Source organism: Nannobrachium achirus (assembly GCF_963921795.1).
Source record: "Nannobrachium achirus genome assembly, chromosome: 5".
In the NCBI taxonomy this organism is placed as follows: Eukaryota; Metazoa; Chordata; class Actinopteri; order Myctophiformes; family Myctophidae; genus Nannobrachium; species Nannobrachium achirus.
In genome coordinates, this window is record NC_137814.1 from 73,377,845 (window position 1) to 73,397,785 (window position 19,941).

Below are 19,941 nucleotides of genomic sequence, written 5' to 3' on the forward strand. Positions count from 1 at the left end.
GTTATGTCAAACATTGTTTTCTGTTCTCTTTTCTTTCTAGGTGGCGGTGGCGTAACAGCGGGCGAGCAGGTAGGTATTAGTTAGGGTCTCAGCCAGGTAAGCACTAGCATAGGACTTAGCATAGGACTTTAGCTCAGGCTTTTAGCTACATGAGTGTCTCATTGTTATGTCAAACATTGTTTTCTGTTCTCTTTTCTTTCTAGGTGGCGGTGGCGTAACAGCGGGCGAGCAGGTAGGTATTAGTTAGGGTCTCAGCCAGGTAAGTAGTAGCATAGGACTTAGCGTAGGACTTTAGCTCATTACTTGCATTACTTGCAATTGGACTGCCAAACGTCCAATTGGCAATATAATATAATGATATTGCCAATTGGACGTTTTAAACGTCCAATTGGCAATATAATGTAATGATATTGCCAATTGGACGTTTTAAACGTCCAATTGGCAATATAATGTAATGATATTGCCAATTGGACGTTTTAAACGTCCAATTGGCAATATAATGTAATGATATTGCCAATTGGACGTTTTAAACTGGATGGTTCGAATGGCAAGATAAATACATTATTTCTGTGCCCCCCGTGCACCGGCTACGGATAAGCGGTTAAAGACACAGAAATACATTCTGTTGAACAGTGAAATTTATATTTGTTTTCCCCCACAACCCAAATTCAAATAAGCAGTTGAAGATGATGGATGGATAAAATACGCAATGTTGCGCCGCTAGTAACATGCGCGCCAAGTTTCACAATATTTCGAGTACGCTATGCAGCTCAAGAACGCAATTTATTGGGAATAATAAAGAATATAGATATAAACATTTTCAATTCACACTTGCTATGCAGTGCTCGGGCCCTACAATACACAGTCCAAAATACACAAACCAATAACCAACCTACAATGATCTACATTGTGAGCTTGTGATGATGATCTGTATTTTGTCTACAAAGTTTTTAATTATTTCCACATTACCAATTGGACAATGTTCAATTGCTTGCCTAATGCTTACTCACCATGCTTTTGCTCCTTCAGCACAGGTCCAAAAGGTCTCTCTCCTTCAGCTCTTCTTGACCTTCTGTTGAGTTTGGAGGGTGGAGTGTGTGGGTTAACACACCTGATTCTCATAATGAGTTGATTAGCACATGGGGGATGGGGGATGGGGATTATATGTAATGATATTGCCAATTGGACGTTTTAAACGTCCAATTGGCAATATAATGTAATGCTATTGCCAATTGGACGTTTTAAACGTCCAATTGAACGGCCAATAGAACGGCTAGAGATGGCTGGTTGCAGGTGTGTTAATTAAGGCCACCTGGTTTTGCTCACATCATACCTCACTTCACAAAGAGCACAGGACATAGACTGAGTGATTTCAGAGACAAATAATACAACATGCCAAGGGTAATAACAGTCATAATAAAAGTCATAATAGTATATTATGTTGGGTAAAAATGTTTCTTGCTAGTTTAAAGAAGACAATGTAATAAATGTTGCAATACCATTCCATGCATTTATTATTCTTTTCTTTTTCAGGACAACCCCAAGAAGGGATATTCCCGGAGCCTTGTGCCTGACAAAACTGGCAAAAACTGCAGATGCATGGTAGAGATGGTCAGGCTCAACAATGCCCTCATCAGGGCCGAGAGGGAGCGTGACGGTTACCGTGCGGCCCTCACTCAATTACAGGAAAAGTGGGCAGAGGTATGTATTCTGTCTGTCTGTCTGTCTGTCTGTCTGTCTGTCTGTATGTCTTACTATCTGACTGCCTCGTCACCAGACTGTATTTGTTGAACATTTCCAGGTGGAAAAAAAGGACGAGGAAGGAGGCCAGGCGGACACAGGAGACAAAGAAGAGAAGACTGAAGGAGGAGAGGAAGAAAGCTGCCATACAGCATGTGGGGACGAAACAGATGAAAAGGATGGGGGAGAGGGGGCAGGGGCCAAGATGGTTTAATTAAAATTTAATAAAAAATGTGGCAACTATGCGCAACATGAGTTTGACTTCTGTACTTGTCCTTGAACAATGACTGCCTTTACAATTATAAATGTATAATCATAATCTCAGATACCTTTCCAGGTGAACTAGCACTTTTCAAAATCTACATAGAATCAGGGGCCACAAAACGACGAGTCGATAGTGACAAAGTACAAAGCATTTCAGTTCCAATACATGTTTATTGCTAATCGGACGGTCCAAATGGCAATAGAATCCATTTTAATACATAAAAAAGCATCTTCATGGTTTATTTTATAAGTTCTGTAGGTGCTACAGACACCCCAATTATGCCACACAGTCATCTTTCACCGCTCTATCATAATATGCTGAGTTTTAGCCAGAGGGGCCTTTATTTGGGTGAAAAGTAAAGGTTATAGTGAGCCAAGAAAGGCCAGGCGTTCATTTGGCAATATTTGCTTTTTTCATTTTGATACTTCAAACGGCTCCCGCTCCAAAACCGTGATAGATAACGATTAGCTCTGGATATATTTTATTATTTGATAGGCCTAGATAACGCACATGCAGTATGGTAGCTTTTGGTGGTCCAGGGGAGAAATAGGAGCAAAAGAGTATCGACCAATGTCCGTTTGGCAAGAGAAAATAATACCCCCCCCAAAATGAAAGTGTTTTTTGTCCGCCGATCGGCCATAAGACCACCCCAGGCCCCCAGATTCTCAGCAGCGATAGTCCTCGTGCCCAACAATCATAATCTAGAAGCTGGTCTTTGTACAAATTGTAGAAAAAAAGTGCTTCATTTCGGAGCCTCCGAAAGCTCTTAGAGTCTACGCCACTGAGACCTTTCGGAGCAGAAGTTGACCTTTTGAGACAAACTTTTTTTCAACAGGTTCTGAGGTTACGATACTGACATATGTTTATCGGCAGTCGATGCAAAGGCCCGCTGCGGTGGTTTCACGTCTCTAGCTGCTCTGGGAGGCCCGCAAACGCAGCGTCCAATTGGCAATAGAACGGCTAGAGATTGTTATGTGCCAATAGCAAGTGAATCAATCAATCATAATGCCACTGGTCGCAGGTGTGTTAATTAAGGCCACCTGGTTTTGCTCACATCAGACCTCACTTCACAAAGAGCACAGGACAGGACAGAGTGATTTCAGAGAGAAGGAATACAACATGCCAAAGGTAATAACAGTCATAATAGTAAATTATGTTGGGTAAAAATGTTTCTTGCTAGTTTAAAGAAGACAATGTAATAAATGTTGCAATACCATTCCATGCATTTATTATTCTTTTCTTTTTCAGCACAACCCCAAGAAGGGATATTCAAAAAAACGTCCAATTGTCAATCTCGTTACAATTTTATATTCCCGGAGCCTTTGGCCTGACAAAACTCCCCAAATCTGCTTGAGATGCATGGCAGAAATGGTCAGGCTCAACAATGCCCTCATCAGGGCCGAGAGGGAGCGTGACGGTTACCGTGCGGCCCTCATTGAATTACAGGAAAAGTTGGCAGAGGTATGTAGTCTGTCTGTCTGTCTGTCTGTCTGTCTGTCTGTCTGTCTGTCTGTCTGTCTGTCTGTCTGTCTGTCTGTCTGTCTTACTATCTGACTGCCTCGTCACCAGACTGTATTTGTTGAACATTTCCAGGTGGAAAAAAAGGACGAGAAAGGAGGCCAGGCGGAGACAGGAGACACAGAAGAGGAGGGGACTGAAAGAGGAGAGGAAGAAAGCTTCCATACAGCTGGTGGGGACGAAGCAGATGAAAAGGATGGGGGAGAGGGGGCAGGGGCCAAGATGGTTTAAATAAAATTGAATAAAAAATGTGGGAACTATCCGCAACATGAGTTTGACTTCTGTACTTGTCCTTGAACAATAACTGCCTTTACAATTATACATTTATAATCATAATCTCAGATACCTTTCCAGGTTGAACTAGCACCTTTCACAATCTACATAGAATCAGGGGCCACAAAACGACAAGTCGATAGTGACAAAGTAAAAAGCATTTCAGTTCCAATACATGTTTATTGCTAATCGGACGGTCCAAATGGCAATATAATCCATTTTAATACATAAAAAAGCATCTTAATGGCTTATTTTATTTTTATTAGTTCTCTAGGTACTACAGACACCCCAATTATGCCACACAGTCATCTTTTACCGCTCTATCATAATATGCAGAGTTTTAGCCAAAGGGGCCTTTATTTGGGTGAAAAGTAAAGGTTAAAGTGAGCCAAAAAAGGTCAGGCGTTCATTTGGCAATATTAGCTTTTTTCATTTTGAAACTTCAAACGGCTCCCGCTCCAAGACCGTGATAGATAACGATTAGCTCCGGATATATTTTATTATTTGATAGACCTAGATAACGCACATGCAGTATGGTAGCTTTCGGTGGTCCAGGGGAGAAATAGGAGCAAAAGATAATCGACCAATGTCCGATTGGCAAGAGAAAATAATTTCTCCCCCCAAAAAAGCATCTTCCTGGCTTATTTTATAAGTTCTGTAGGTGCTACAGACACCCCAATTATTCCACACAGTAATCTTTCACCGCTTTATCATAATATGCTGAGTTTTAGCCAAAAGGACCTTTATTCGGTAAAAAGTAAAGGTTACAGTGAGCCAAAAAAGGCCATTCGTTCATTTGGCAATATTACCTTTTTTCATTTTGAAACTTCAAACTGCTCCCGCTCAAAAACCGTGATAGATAACGATTAGCTCCGGATACATTTTATTATTTGATAGGCCTAGATAACGTACATGCAGTATGGTAGCTTTCGGTTGTCCAGGGGAGAAATAGGAGCAAAAGATAATTGACCAATGTCCGATTGGCAAGAGAAAATAATTTCTCCCTCCAAAAAGGCATCTTTATGGCTTATTTTATAAGTTCTGTAGGTACTACAGACACCCCAATTATGCCACACAGTCATCTTTCACCGCTCTATCATAATATGCAGAGTTTTAGCCAAAGGGGCCTTTATTTGGTTGAAAAGTAAAGGTTAAAGTGAGCCAAAAAAGGTCAGGCGTCCAATTGGCAATATTAGCTTTTTTCATTTTGAAACTTCAAACGGCTCCCGCTCCGAAACCGTGACAGATAACGATTAGCTCCGGATATATTTTATTATTTGATAGGCCTAGATAACGCACATGCAGTATGGTAGCTTTTGGTGGTCCAGGGGAGAAATAGGAGCAAAAGAGTATCGACCAATGTCCGTTTGGCAAGAGAAAATTATACCCCCCCCAAAATGAAAGTGTTTTTTGTCCGCCGATCGGCCATACGACCACCCCAGGCCCCCAGATTCTCAGCAGCGATAGTCCTCGTGCCCAACAATCATAATCTAGAAGCTGGTCTTTGTACATATTGTGGAAAAAAAGTGCTTCATTTCGGAGCCTCCGAAAGCTCTAAGGGTCTACGCCTCTGAGACCTTTCGGAGCAGAAATTGGCCTTTTGAGACAAACTTTTTTTCTAAAGGTTCTGAGGTTACGATACTGACATATGTTAATCGGCAGTCGATGCAGAGGCCCTCTGCGGTGGTTTCACGTCTCTAGCTGCTCTGGGAGGCCCGCAAACGCAGCGTCCATTTGGCAATAGAATGAAAGAGATTTTCCTGAACTCAAAATTCCATTCATTCTATTGCCAAATGGATGCCGCGTTTGCGGGGCCTCCCAGAGCAGCTAGAGACGTGAAACCACCACAGGGATGCTCTGCATCGAGTGCGGTTTGACATATATCAGAATCATAACCTCAGCAGCTTTTGAAGATGACCGTTTGCACGTTTCAATATGTAGGGGCCACATTATGACACTTAATGTCGAGGGGCGAACGACACCACACTCGAGGGGTCGCAGGGATCGTGTGGTGTGAGTTTCGTGTCGATAGTGGCCACGAGCCCAACGTTCTGGCCATAAATATTTGGCTTAGGCAATAACATGAGTCTATCACGCAGTCCAATAGGCCAATACATGTTTATTGCTAATCGGACGGTCCAAATGGCAATAGAATCCATTTTTAATACTCTGTTACATAACAAAGCATCTTCATGGCTTATTTTATAAGTTCTGTAGGTGCTACAGACACCCCAATTAAGCCACACAGTCATCTTTCACCGCTCTATCATAATATGCTGAGTTTGAGCCCGAGGGGCCTTTATTTGGGTGAAAAGTAAAGGTTATAGTCAGCCAAAAAAGGCCGAGCGTTCATTTGGCAATATAAGCTTTTTTCATTTTGAAACTTCAAACGGCTCCCGCTCCGAAACCGTGATAGATAACGATTAGCTCCGGATACATGTTATTATTTGATAGGCCTAGATAACGCACATGCAGAATGGTAGCTTTTGGTGGTCCAGGGGAGAAATAGGAGCAAAAGAGTATCGACCAATGTCCGTTTGGCAAGAGAAAATAATACCCCCCCCAAAATGAAAGTGTTTTTTGTCTGCCGATCGGCCATACGACCACCCCAGGCCCCCATATTCTCAGCAGCGATAGTCCTCGTGCCCAACAATCATAATCTAGAAGCTGGTCTTTGTACATATTGTAGAAAAAAAGTGCTTCATTTCGGAGCCTCCGAAAGCTCTTAGAGTCTACGCCTCTGAGACCTTTCGGAGCAGAAGTTGACCTTTTGAGACAAACCTTTTTTCTACCGGTTCTGAGGTTACGATACTGACATATGTTGATCGGCAGTCGATACAGAGGCCCCTCTGCGGTGGTTTCAAGTCTCTAGCTGCTCTGGGAGGCCCGCAAATGCAGTGGCCAGTTGGCAATAGAATGAAAGAGATTTTGACTGAACTCAAAATGCCATTCATTCTATTGCCAAATGGATGCCGCGTTTGCAGGGCCTCCCAGAGCAGCTTGAGACGTGAAACCAACACAGGGATGCTCTGCATCGAGTGCGGTTTGACATATATCAGAATCATAACCTCAGCAGCTTTTGAAGATGACCGTTTGCACGTTTCAATATGTAGGGGCCACATTATAAAACTTAATATTGAGGGGCGAACGACACCACACTCGAGGGGTCGCAGGGATCGTGTGGTGTGAGTTTCGTGTCGATAGTGGCCCCTGGAAGTCACCCAGAACCAGGCTGAAGAAGGCCAGCACATCTAATCGGACATGATCACATGACCTCAGACCCATGCATATTGCCATTTGGACTGGACGTGACCAATTGGCAAGAGACCAATGGTCAGACAGTACCTTTAACATGTATGGACCTAGCCCTAACCCTAGCCCCCTGGTGGCGGACTAATCTAGTGCCAATTGTACTGTTTTTCTTGCCGATTGGACGCGTCCAATTGACAGGATTTAGCCAATTGGACGCGTCCAAAAGGAAGGATCCTGTCAATTGGACGGTCCAATCGGCAATTTGCTATGGACAATTGGACGAAAACTTTTCCCTAAGCTCGACCGCAACTTTGTGCGGTCCGGTTAGCACTAGAATGTCCAATTGGAACTAGGCCCGCAGATACCAATTGGACGTTTTTCCATTACCATTGATTCAATCAATTTCCAATGGCAGCAGAAAAGTTATCCCAGTAATCCATAAAGTTATGTCATTGATGATTGAAGTTAAGTCATTTTTGAGGAGTTACCCAGCCATTTCCAATGGCAGCAGGAAAAAAGGTCTATAAAAAGTTACAGGTTACCCTAAAAGTCTATAAAGTTTCCCTAGAACTATTATGTGTTGCCCTGTCAGGCAACCACACTAATTAATCTGAAAATTAATTAATTAATTAATTTATTGAAATTAACAACCAGAAAATTGCCATCAAAGTACTCATACAAACTTTGCACAGTAGCAACTTTTAAGAGTAATGAATGATGCTGAGCTGTCGCCCCTCCCTGCTTCACAGGCAAGCTCTCTGCCTCTGTGTGAGTGAGAGAGCATGCAGCTGAGAATGTGTGAATGTCTGATGTCCTACTTGGTTCTATAAATATTGTGAAAATACCACTTTCTGACATCATCTCAGATCCGCCATCCCACAAGCCATATTTGGGACAAGACTAATGACGTCATCAACATGACGTTGGATTCACAGAGAAGCCAGGCTATTTAATATAGCTGTATTTGACCTGTATGCAGTCATGAATGCTACACTGATCTGGCGTTACGCCAACTGCCGTGTCCTTGGGGGATGTGTTCTCCCTTCGGTTTCTCTTCGGGGATCTTTGCCACTAGGTCCCCAGCTTTGGCGTAAACCTGTGCCACAGTTACGCTGCCAGCTCTTCGCTGCATCTTATGCTTCTAAGACTGTGGAAAACATAGTAGTGCAAAAGGCATTGGAGATGAAAAGACAAGGGAAGAGAGCGAATGCTCACAAGCTGCTGACGATTGCCCTCAACAAGAATCCTCACTTTGTGGATGCCCTGGCAGAGCGGACCATTCTGGAGGAGGAGAAGGATGTCGTTCAAGCAGACCACCTGTATGCCAAGGCAGAGAGCAGAGAGCACACCCTCCCTCTGGAGGAGGAGAACTTTGGTATCATCGACAGCAAAGTGCACAGGCTTTTGTCCATTCCCAAGTCTGCCCTCAGACAGGCAATGGAGGAATCCCACTACCACCATATATACCACACAGTGGCCATCGAAGGTAACATATTGACTCTACCAGAAATCCGAGCCACCATTGATGCCGCTAGGTGCTATGACATTGCTGGCAAGGGCCTGAAGGAGTTCAACGAGGCCATGCGCAGTGCCATCCCTGGTAAGCGCCTGAAGGAGTTCCACGAGCCCATTGGCATTGACGCAGCCCTGAAATATATTAAAAGCACCCTGTTGCCTAGAGCTGAAGACGACATCTCGCTCACAGACATCCTGGAGATCCACCGCAGAGTGCTTGGCAACGCAGACCCCGGGAAGGCAGGGAGGCTGCGTAAAGTCCAGGTGTATGTAGGACGCCATATTCCACCTCACGCTCGGGATGTTGACCGACTCATGCAAGAACTGGTCCAGTGGCTCAACAGTGAGGAGGCCCGTCAGCTGCACCCTGTGAAGCGCGCAGCACTCGCCCACTACAAACTGGTCGATGTTCACCCCTTTGAAGATGGCAACGGACGTACATCACGGCTACTAATGAACCTGATACTCATGCAGGCTGGGTTCCCTGCACCTAGTATTGTTCGCGTAGAACAAAGTTTTGAGTATTTCAGAGCTCTGGACACGGCCCAGGTCGGACATCACCGCGATGTCCGACCTTTCATTCGTTTCTTAGCCAAATGCATAGAGGACACTCTGGACACATTCCTGATGTTTACTAATGGCAGCAGCGGCCCTGGTCGGCCGTAATGGTGCCCTAGGCGGAATTGGCATTCAATGCCCTCCCCCCCAGCATGAAAATTAACTAGAAAAGATTACATTTTCTGAAATTGCGAGTGTGGTTGCCCGACTCGTGTGGGATCGATTGTAAAAAATTAAAAAATAACTAATTATGTCCATTCCCATTGATTCAATCAATTTCCAATGGCAGCAGAAAAGTTATCCCAGTAATCCATAAAGTTATGTCATTGATGATTAAATGCAGCTGAGAATGTGTGAATGTCTGATGACCTACTTGGTTCTATAAATATGTGTCCCAATTTGCCTGGGAGCCAGTCATTGGATTTTTATTCATTTTCATTTTTTCATTTCATTTGAAAGCTGGGGATCATAGCTACAAAATGATATATTGGTTGTGGAGATTGACCCAACAGTTTTGAAGATATGGCTTATAGAATGATGCCATGCTGAAATACTACTTTTGAGATATTCAAGTTTTAAATAAATGTCTAACCTGCAAATGACCTGACGATCTCTCACATTAATTAAAAAAAGTCTTATTTACATGCAGAGTTAAGCTCTGGCGTTTAAGTGAAATGTAGCCTGAAATCTATGAAATGCTTTAGTGGCTTTATCACATTTTAGTAAAAAAAAAAAAAAAAAGTATTTTCAGTCCCTGTCTAAAGCTGTACTTTCCGAGATGACTGGCTCTCAGTGAGATTGGGACACATATTGTGAAAATACCACTTTCTGACATCATCTCAGATCCGCCATCCCACAAACCATATTTGGGACAAGACTGATGACGTCATCAACATGATGTTGGATTCACAGAGAAGCCAGGCTATTTAATATACCTGTATTTGACCTGTATGCAGTCATGAATGCTACATTGATCTGGCGTTACGCCAACTGCCGTGTCCTTGGGGGATGTGTTCTCCCTTTGGTTTCTCTTCGGGGATCTTTGCCACTAGGTCCTCAGCTATGGCGTCTACCTGTGCCACAGTTACGCTGCCAGCTCTTCGCTGCATCTTCTGCTTCTAAGACTGTGGAAAACATAGTAGTGCAAAAGGCATTGGAGGTGAAAAGACCTCACTTTGTGGATGCCCTGGCAGAGCGGACCATTCTGGAGGAGGAGAAGGATGTCGTTCAAGCACACCACCTGTATGCCAAGCCAGAGAGCAGAGAGCACACCCTCCCTCTGGAGGAGGAGATTGACCAACGTCACTTTGGTATCATCGACAGCAAAGTGCACAGGCTTTTGTCCATTCCCAAGTCTGCCCTCAGACAGGCAATGGAGGAATCCCACTACCACCATATATACCACACAGTGGCCATTGAACGTAACATATTGACTCTACCAGAAATCCGCGCCACCATTGATGCCGCTAGGCGCTATGACATTGCTGGCAAGGGCCTGAAGGAGTTCAACGAGGCCATGCGCCGTGCCATCCCTGGTAAGCGCCTGAAGGAGTTCCACGAGCCCATTGGCATAGACGCAGCCCTGAAATATATTAAAAGCACCCTGTTACCTAGAGCTGAAGATGACATCTCGCTCACAGACATCCTGGAGATCCACCGCAGAGTACTTGGCGACGCAGACCCTGGGAAGGCAGGGAGGCTGCGTAAAGTCCAGGTGTATGTAGGACGCCATGTTCCACCTCACGCTCGGGATGTTGCCCGACACATGGAAGAACTGGTCCAGTGGCTCAACAGTGAGGATGCCCGTCAGCTGCACCCTGTGAAGCGCGCAGCACTCGCCCACTACAAACTGGTCGATGTTCACCCCTTTGAAGATGGCAACGGACGTACATCACGGCTACTAATGAACCTGATACTCATGCAGGCTGGGTACCCTGCACCTAGTATTGTTCGCGTAGAACAAAGTGCTGAGTATTTCAGAGCTCTGGACACAGCCAATCGCGGTGATGTCCGACCTTTCATTCGTTTCTTAGCCAAATGCATAGAGGACACTCTGGACACATTCTTGACGTTTACTAATGGCAGCAGCGGCCCTGGCCGGCCGTAATGGCGCCCTAGGCGAAATTGGCATTCAATGCCCTCCCCCCAGTATGAAAATTAACTAGAAAAAATATGACATTTTCTGAAATTGCGAGTGTGGTGGCCCGACTATTGATCCCCATTCCCATTAGAGGTCTTCTCGGGTCTAATTTTAACTACCCAAACTCAAAGGGACCCGGGGAAAATGGAGCCGGACCCATATGGCCCCGTCTATAATTTGGAATTTCAGAACAGTTACCCGAGCAGCCCCGAAACATGACGGACCCGGTCTGACGGCCCTGTGCCATTATTAGGCCAATTAGATCCGATACCCACGCAGAACGAGAGGTCCGACACCCGAACCTGTGGCCCTGAAATGAAAGAATTCCAACGTTATTTTATTAAGAGTTGTATGAGACGTCTTTCTTACCTAAAGTCGCCATGGTTGCAGCTGCTGCTGTTGCTGTCAGCGGCGCTGTCACAAAATGATCTTTTCCCAGACCATGCAGACAGTTAGTAAATACAAATAAATCCATGTTTTCTTTATTCCTTCTTCTTTGGCTAGCCAATGCTAATGCTATCATTTTCTGTCGCATGTGTTGTTCATTATATCTGTCTGCTTTGAGTTTCCAATATGCTTTGCAGAGCATGACAACACGCAATGACAACTCCATTGTAAACCATTAACCAAAATGTTACGTTAATCTATCTATAAATGCGAGAAGTCTCTGTGAGTCTTTGTGTATGTAATCCGCGTATCTCGAGAACCGTTCGTCCCACCGGCTTCAGATTCAGCACGCGCGTTCCCCGCCGCGGCGCGGAGTGCCGGGCCTCGACCCGACCCGACGTACGGTTTTCCGAAACCGGCACAAAGCGTTCAGAATCTCCTTATGCAGAGCTGATTGTTGACATCAGGCTGTTCCGGAGGAAATAGGCACAAGCGCTGACTCATTGTGACATCACTTCATAAAAGGCTCTGACATCACGTACGCCACATGAGTCAACAAAAAAGGTCATGGTTACGTATTGAATGACATCAGTATGACGTGTTCTGATGTTCATATATGGGCTTAAATGGACACAGGCAAACATATGGTCAAAACGGCTCTTATGACAACAGGTATAATGGGGTTTGCATTAAAGGGTGGGGGGCATTCATTCCCTATTTCAAATTCGGCACGCGTGTTCCCTGCCGCAGCAGGTAGTGCAGTGCCCGGCCTCAACCCGACCCAATGCACGATTTTCTGGAACCGGAACCAAAGGTTCGGATTCTGATGTCTAACATCAGGGTTTTCCGGAACCGGCACTGTGTCTGCATAGATCTCCATATATTGGCATAAAATGGATGCAGACAGACAGATACAGATAACTCCATATATGGGCATAAATGGACACAGGCAAACAGATGGTCAAAGATCTCCATATATGGGCATAAAATGGACGCAGACAGACAGATACAGATATCTCATATATGGGCATAAATGGACACAGGCAAACAGATGGTCAAAGATCTCCATATATGGGCATAAAATGGACGCAGACATACAGATACAGACATCTCATATATGGGCATAAATGGACACAGGCAAACCGATGGTCAAAATGGGTCCTATGACAACAGGTATAATGGGGTTTGCATTAAAGGGGGAACTGGCACTGTGTCTGCAACACAGTCGGAGGCCCAGACAGATAAAGAGATCTCCAACGCAGACAGACAGATACGGATATCTCATACATGGGCATAAATGGACACAGGCAGGTTCGGATTCTGATGTCTGACATCAGGGTTTTCCGGAACCGGCACTTTGTCTACAGAGATCTCCATATATGGGCATAAAATGGACGCAGACAAACAGATAACTCCATATATGGGCATAAATGGACACAGGCAAACAGGGTCAAAAGCGTCCTACAGAGATCTCCACATATATGGGCATAAAATGGACGTTGACAGATATCTCCATGTATGGGCATAAATGGACACAGTCAAGCAAACAGATGGTCAAAACGGATCCTATGACAACAGGTATAATGGGGTTTGCATTAAAGGGCGGGACATTCATTCCCTATTTACATCGTTCCCGAGTTGGCCAGGTTGCCGACTAGACGCTCGGCCGCCCGAGCTTCTAGTATCAGCAATCGTTGATAATAATAACAAATCCAACTGCCCCATACAGTGTTGTGACTGTGAGTGAGTACTAAACAACTTTTCACAACCAATGCATCAGATTACACGCTGCATCGTTTAGTGACATATTGTGGCGTGATCTCTTTGGTGCAGTTGGTGCGTTCTCTTTCATTCAATCTCGGCTGACTCTGCTCCACTCGGGTAACAGGAACTGGCGATTTCACTATAGACACCCGCCCCGTGGTAAATGCTTGGAAATGGCCCCGTTACCTGGCTCGGGGCAGGTCGGATCCCGAGTAATTTCGGATCTCGGGCAGGTCCGAAGACCTCTAATTCCCATTGATTCAATCAGTGGCAGCAGAAAAGTTATCCTAGTAATCCATAAAGTTGTCATTGATGATGAAAGTTACGTCATTTTTGAGGAGTTACCCTGCCATTTCCAATGGCAGCAGGAAAAAGTCTATAAACAGTTACAGTTTACCCTAGAAGTCTATAAAGTGTCCCTAGAACTATAATGTGTTGCCCTGTCAGGCAACCACACTAATTAATCATAAAATTAATTAATTTATTTATTGAAATTAACAACCAGAAAATTGGATCAAAGTGCTGTGAGAGCCCAAACACGCTTGCTTACTCAGTTATTCGTTATTGCGACCGTCAGGTCGCACTTACTATCAAAACCTCCACCAGCTGTCCGTCAGTCCCTCCGTCAGTCTGTCTGTCACACGTCACACGTCACACTTTTGCCCTGCTCATATCTCCGCAACCGTTGCCCCGATCCATGCCAAATTTTGCACACATACTCCATGCCTGCCCATCAATTCACACATGACCCTCTACTAGCGCCACCATGAGGCCGATTCTTGCAAAACACATTTTTGGACACAGCTCCTACAATTTTTACCCTAAAATCACGCAAATCGGTACACAGTATGTCTACACTCATGTCATCAACATGGATCTGTCCCATATAGCGCCACCTTCAGGCCTATTTTTTAAAACACATTTTTGGACACTGCTCCTACAGATTTTGCCCTAAAATTAAGCAAATCGGTACACAGTATGTCTACACTCATGTCATCAACATGGATCTGTCTCATATAGCGCCACCATCAGGCCGATTTTTTAAAACACATTTGTGGACACTGCTCCTACACATTTTGCCCGAAAATCACGCAAATTGGTACACAGTATGTCTACACTCATGTCATCAACATGGATCTGTCCCATATAGCACCACCAACAGGCCAATTTCTTCAAACACATTTTTGGACACTACTCCTACACATTTTGACAAAAGGGACAAGCTGCTGACGATTGCCCTCAACAAGAAACCTCACTTTGTGGATGCCCTGGCAGAGCATGGGACCATTCTGGAGGAGAAGGATGTTGTTCAGGCAGACAACCTGTATGCCAAGGCAGAGAGCAGAGAGCACACCCTTCCTCTGGAGGAGGAGATTGACCAACGTCACTTTGGTATCATGGACAACAAAGTGCACAGGCTTTTGTCCATTCCCAAAGGGCGAGCTGCCCTCAGACAGGCAATGGAGGAATCCCACTACCACCATATACCGGTATACCACACAGTGGCCATCGAAGGTAACATATTGACTCGACCAGAAATCCGCGCCACCATTGATGCCGCTAGGCGCTATGACATTGCTGGCAAGGGCCTGAAGGAGTTCAACAAGGTCATGCGCCGTGCCATCCCTGGATAGCGCCTGAAGGAGTTCCACGAGCCCATTGGCATAGACGCAGCCCTGAAATATATTAGAAGCACCCTGTTGTCTAGAGCTGAAGACGACATCTCGCTCACAGACATCCTGGAGATCCACTGCAGAGTGCTTGGCGACGCAGACCCCGGGAAGGCAGGGAGGCTGCGTAAAGTCCAGGTGTATGTAGGACGCCATGTTCCACCTCACGCTCGGGATGTTGCCCGACTAATGCAAGAACTGGTCCAGTGGCTCAACAGTGAGGAGGCCCGTCAGCTGCACCCTGTGAAGCACGCAGCACTCGCCCACTACAAACTGGTCGATGTTCACCCCTTTGAAGATGGCAACGGACGTACATCACGCCTACTAATGAACCTGATACTCATGCAGGCTGGGTACCCTGCACCTAGTATTGTTCGCGTAGAACAAAGTGCTGAGTATTTCAGAGCTCTCGACACGGCCCAGGTCGGACATCACTGTGATGTCCGACCTTTCATTCGTTTCTTAGCCAAATGCATAAAGGACACTCTGGACACATTCCTGATGTTTACTAATGGCAGCAGCGGCCCTGGTCGGCCGTAATGGCGCCCTAGGCGAAATTGGCATTCGATGCCCTTCCCCCAGTACCAAAATTAATTAGAAAACATGACATTTTCTGAAATTGCGAGTGTGGTTGCCCGACTCGTGTGGGATCGATTGTAAAAAAATAACTATTGATTTCCATTCCCAATGATTCAATCAATTTCCAATGGCAGCAGAAAGGTTATCTCAGTAATCCATAAAGTTATGTCATTGATGATTAAAGTTAAGTCATTTTTGAGGATTACCCTGCCATTTCCAATGGCAGCACGAAACAAAGTCTATAAAAAAAGTTACAGGTTACCCTAGAAGTCTATAAAGTTTCCCTAGAACTATTATGTGTTGCCCTGTCAGGCAAACACACTAATTAATCTGAAAATTAATGAATTAATTTATTGAAATTAACAACCAGAAAATTGCCATCAAAGTACTCATAAAAACTTTGCACAGTAGCAACTTTTAAGAGTATTGAATGATGCTGAGCTGTCGCCCCTCCCTGCTTCACAGGCAAGCTCGCTGCCTCTGTGTGAGTGAGAGAGCATGCAGCTGAGAATGTGTGAATGTCTGATGTCCTACTTGGTTCTATAAATATTGTGAAAATACCACTTTCTGACATCATCTCAGATCCGCCATCCCACAAGCCATATTTGGGACAGGACTGATGACGTCATCAACATGACGTTGGATTCACAGAGAAGCCAGGCTATTTAATATACCTGTATTTGACCTGTATGCAGTCATGAATGCTACATTGATCTGGCGTTACACCAACTGCCGTGTCCTTGGGGGATGTGTTCTCCCTTTGGTTTCTCTTCGGGGATCTTTGCCACTAGGTCCTCAGCTTTGGCGTATACCTGTGCCACAGTTACGCTGCCAGCTCTTCTCTGCATCTTCTGCTTCTAAGACTGTGGAAAGTATAGTAGTGCAAAAGGCATTGGAGATGAAAAGACAAGGGAAGAGAGCAAATGCTCACAAGCTGCTGACGATTGCCCTCAACAAGAATCCTCACTTTGTGGATGCCCTGGCAGAGCGGACCATTCTGGAGGAGAAGGATGGTGTTCAAGCAGACCACCTGTATGACAAGGCAGAGAGCAGAGAACACACCCTCCTTCTGGAGGAGGAGATTGACCAACGTCACTTTGGTATCATCGACAGCAAAGTGCACAGGCTTTTGTCCATTCCCAAGCTTAAGTCTGCCCTCAGACAGGCAATGGAGGAATCCCACTACCACCATATATACCACACAGTGGCCATTGAAGGTAACATATTGACTCTACCAGAAATCCGCGCCACCATTGATGCCGCTAGGCGCTATGACATTGCTGGCAAGGGCCTGAAGGAGTTCAACGAGGCCATGCGCCGTGCCATCCCTGGTAAGCGCCTGAAGGAGTTCCACGAGCCCATTGGCATAGACGCAGCCCTGAAATATATTAAAAGCACCCTGTTGCCTAGAGCTGAAGACGACATCTCGCTCACAGACATCCTGGAGATCCACCGCAGAGTGCTTGGCGACGCAGACCCCGGGAAGGCAGGGAGGCTGCGTAAAGTCCAGGTGTATGTAGGACGCCATGTTCCTCCTCACGCTCGGGATGTTGCCCGACACATGCAAGAACTGGTCCAGTGGCTCAACAGTGAGGAGGCCCGTCAGCTGCACCCTGTGAAGCGCGCAGCACTCGCCCACTACAAACTGGTCGATGTTCACCCCTTTGAAGATGGCAACGGACGTACATCACGGCTACTAATGAACCTGATACTCATGCAGGCTGGGTACCCTGCACCTAGTATTGTTCGCGTAGAACAAAGTGCTGAGTATTTCAGAGCTCTGGACACGGCCAATCACGGTGATGTCCAACCTTTCATTCGTTTCTTAACCAAATGCATAGAGGACACTCTGGACACATTCTTGACGTTTACTAATGGCAGCAGCGGCCCTGGCCGGCCGTAATGGCGCCCTAGGCGAAATTGGCATTCAATGCCCTCCCCCCAGTACGAAAATTAACTAGAAAAAATATGTCATTTTCTGAAATTGCGAGTGTGGTGGCCCGACTCTTGTGGGATCAATTGTAAAAAAAAAAAAAAAAACTATTGATCCCCATTCCCATTAGAGGTCTTCTCGGGTCTAATTTTAACTACCCAAACTCAAAGGGACCCGGGGAAAATGGAGCCGGACCCATATGGCCCCGTCTATAATTTGGAATTTCAGAACCGTTACCCGAGCAGCCCCGAAACATGACGGACCCGTGCCATTATTAGGCCAATTAGATCCGATACCCACGCAGAACGAGAGGTCCGACACCCGAACCTGTGGCCCTGAAATGAAAGAATTCCAACGTTATTATATTAAGAGTTGTATGAGACGTCTTTCTTACCTAAAGTTGCCATGGTTGCAGCTGCTGCTGTTGCTGTCAGCGGCGCTGTCACAAAATGATCTTTTCCCAGACCATGCGGAAAGTTAGTAAATACAAATAAATCCATGTTTTCTTTATTCCTTCTTCTTTGGCTAGCCAATGCTAATGCTATCATTTTCTGTCGCATGTGTTGTTCATTATATCTGTCTGCTTTGAGTTTCCAATATGCTTTGCATGACAACACGCAATGACAACTCCATTGTAAACCATTAACCAAAATGTTACGTTAAAGTCTCTGTGAGTCTTTGTGTATGTAATCCGCGTATCTCGACAACCGTTCGTCCCACCGGCTTCAGATTCAGCACGCGCGTTCCCCGCCGCGGCGCGGAGTGCCGGGCCTCGACCCGACCCGACGCACGGTTTTCCGAAACCAGCACAAAGCGTTCGGAATCTCCTTATGCAGACCTGATTGTTGACATCAGGCTGTTCCGGAGGAAATAGGCACAAGCGCTGACTCATTGTGACATCACTTCATAAAAGGCTCTGACATCACGTACGCCACATGAGTCAACAAAAAAGGTCATGGTTACGTATTGAATGTCATCAGTATGACGTGTTCTGATGTTCATATATGGGCTTAAATGGACACAGGCAAACATATGGTCAAAACGGCTCTCATGACAACAGGTATAATGGGGTTTGCATTAAAGGGTGGGGGGCATTCATTCCCTATTTCAAATTCGGCACGCGTGTTCCCTGCCGCAGCAGGTAGTGCAGTGCCCGGCCTCAACCCGACCCAATGCACGATTTTCTGGAACCGGAACCAAAGGTTCGGATTCTGATGTCTAACATCAGGGTTTTCCGGAACCGGCACTGTGTCTGCATAGATCTCCATATATTGGCATAAAATGGATGCAGACAGACAGATACAGATAACTCCATATATGGGCATAAATGGACACAGGCAAACAGATGGTCAAATATCTCCATATATGGGCATAAAATGGACGCAGACAGACAGATACAGATATCTCATATATGGGCATAAATGGACACAGGCAAACAGATGGTCAAAGATCTCCATATATGGGCATAAAATGGACGCAGACAGACAGATACAGACATCTCATATATGGGCATAAATGGACACAGGCAAACCGATGGTCAAAATGGGTCCTATGACAACAGGTATAATGGGGTTTGCATTAAAGGGGGAACCGGCACTGTGTCTGCAACACAGTCGGAGGCCCAGACAGATAAAGAGATCTCCAACGCAGACAGACAGATACGGATATCTCATACATGGGCATAAATGGACACAGGCAGGTTCGGATTCTGATGTCTGACATCAGGGTTTTCCGGAACCGGCACTTTGTCTACAGAGATCTCCATATATGGGCATAAAATGGACGCAGACAAACAGATAACCCCATAGGGGACGGTTCTCCATTCCGAAACCCCCCCTTTCCGAAACCCCCCGTTTTCGAAACCCCCCCTTTTCGAAACCCCCCATTTTCGAATTTCTAATTTTCGGAAAGGTGGGGTTCCGGAAATTGCGGTCGGGACCTCACCATTCCGAAATTCAGAATTTGAGCAGATTATTCCACCAGCAGGGCTTAAAGTGAGCCGGAACGGCCGGAACCCCCGTCAACACTAGGGCTTTGCACATAAAGAGTGCTGCTGCATTATATCCTATATTAATTATATGGACTTATAATAAAGTGAATATGCCTAATATGAATGCCATATAGGCCTATTAATTATATGGACGTATAATATGCATGACGCACTGTGCGTCTGGGAACACATTGCCAAAGGGCACAAAAAAAAGAAGAAGAAAAAAAAGCCAAGCCGATCATCATCATAGATTCAGAGCCTAATAACTAATATGTAGGCCTACCGGTATTTGCTCCGCCTAAAAATAAACAAGGAATGCATGCCAAACTATTGCGTGATGCCTGATCAATGGTTGTG

General features: G+C 45.4%; 2 protein-coding genes across 2 annotated transcripts; both read left to right on the forward strand.

Annotated features, from left to right (window-relative positions):
• Positions 1-8,230: 8,230 nt before the first annotated feature.
• LOC308285302 (protein adenylyltransferase FICD-like) lies at positions 8,231-9,229 on the forward strand (the record flags this gene model as incomplete). Its single annotated transcript, XM_080726018.1, has 1 exon — positions 8,231-9,229. One exon carries the CDS (start codon positions 8,231-8,233, stop codon positions 9,227-9,229), a length of 999 nt encoding a protein of 332 aa, XP_080582144.1.
• Positions 9,230-16,559: 7,330 nt separating this feature from the next.
• On the forward strand, positions 16,560-17,564 carry LOC308285303 (protein adenylyltransferase FICD-like; the record flags this gene model as incomplete). Its single annotated transcript, XM_080726019.1, has 1 exon — positions 16,560-17,564. One exon carries the CDS (start codon positions 16,560-16,562, stop codon positions 17,562-17,564), a length of 1,005 nt encoding a protein of 334 aa, XP_080582145.1.
• Between the last annotated feature and the right edge of the window lie 2,377 nt (positions 17,565-19,941).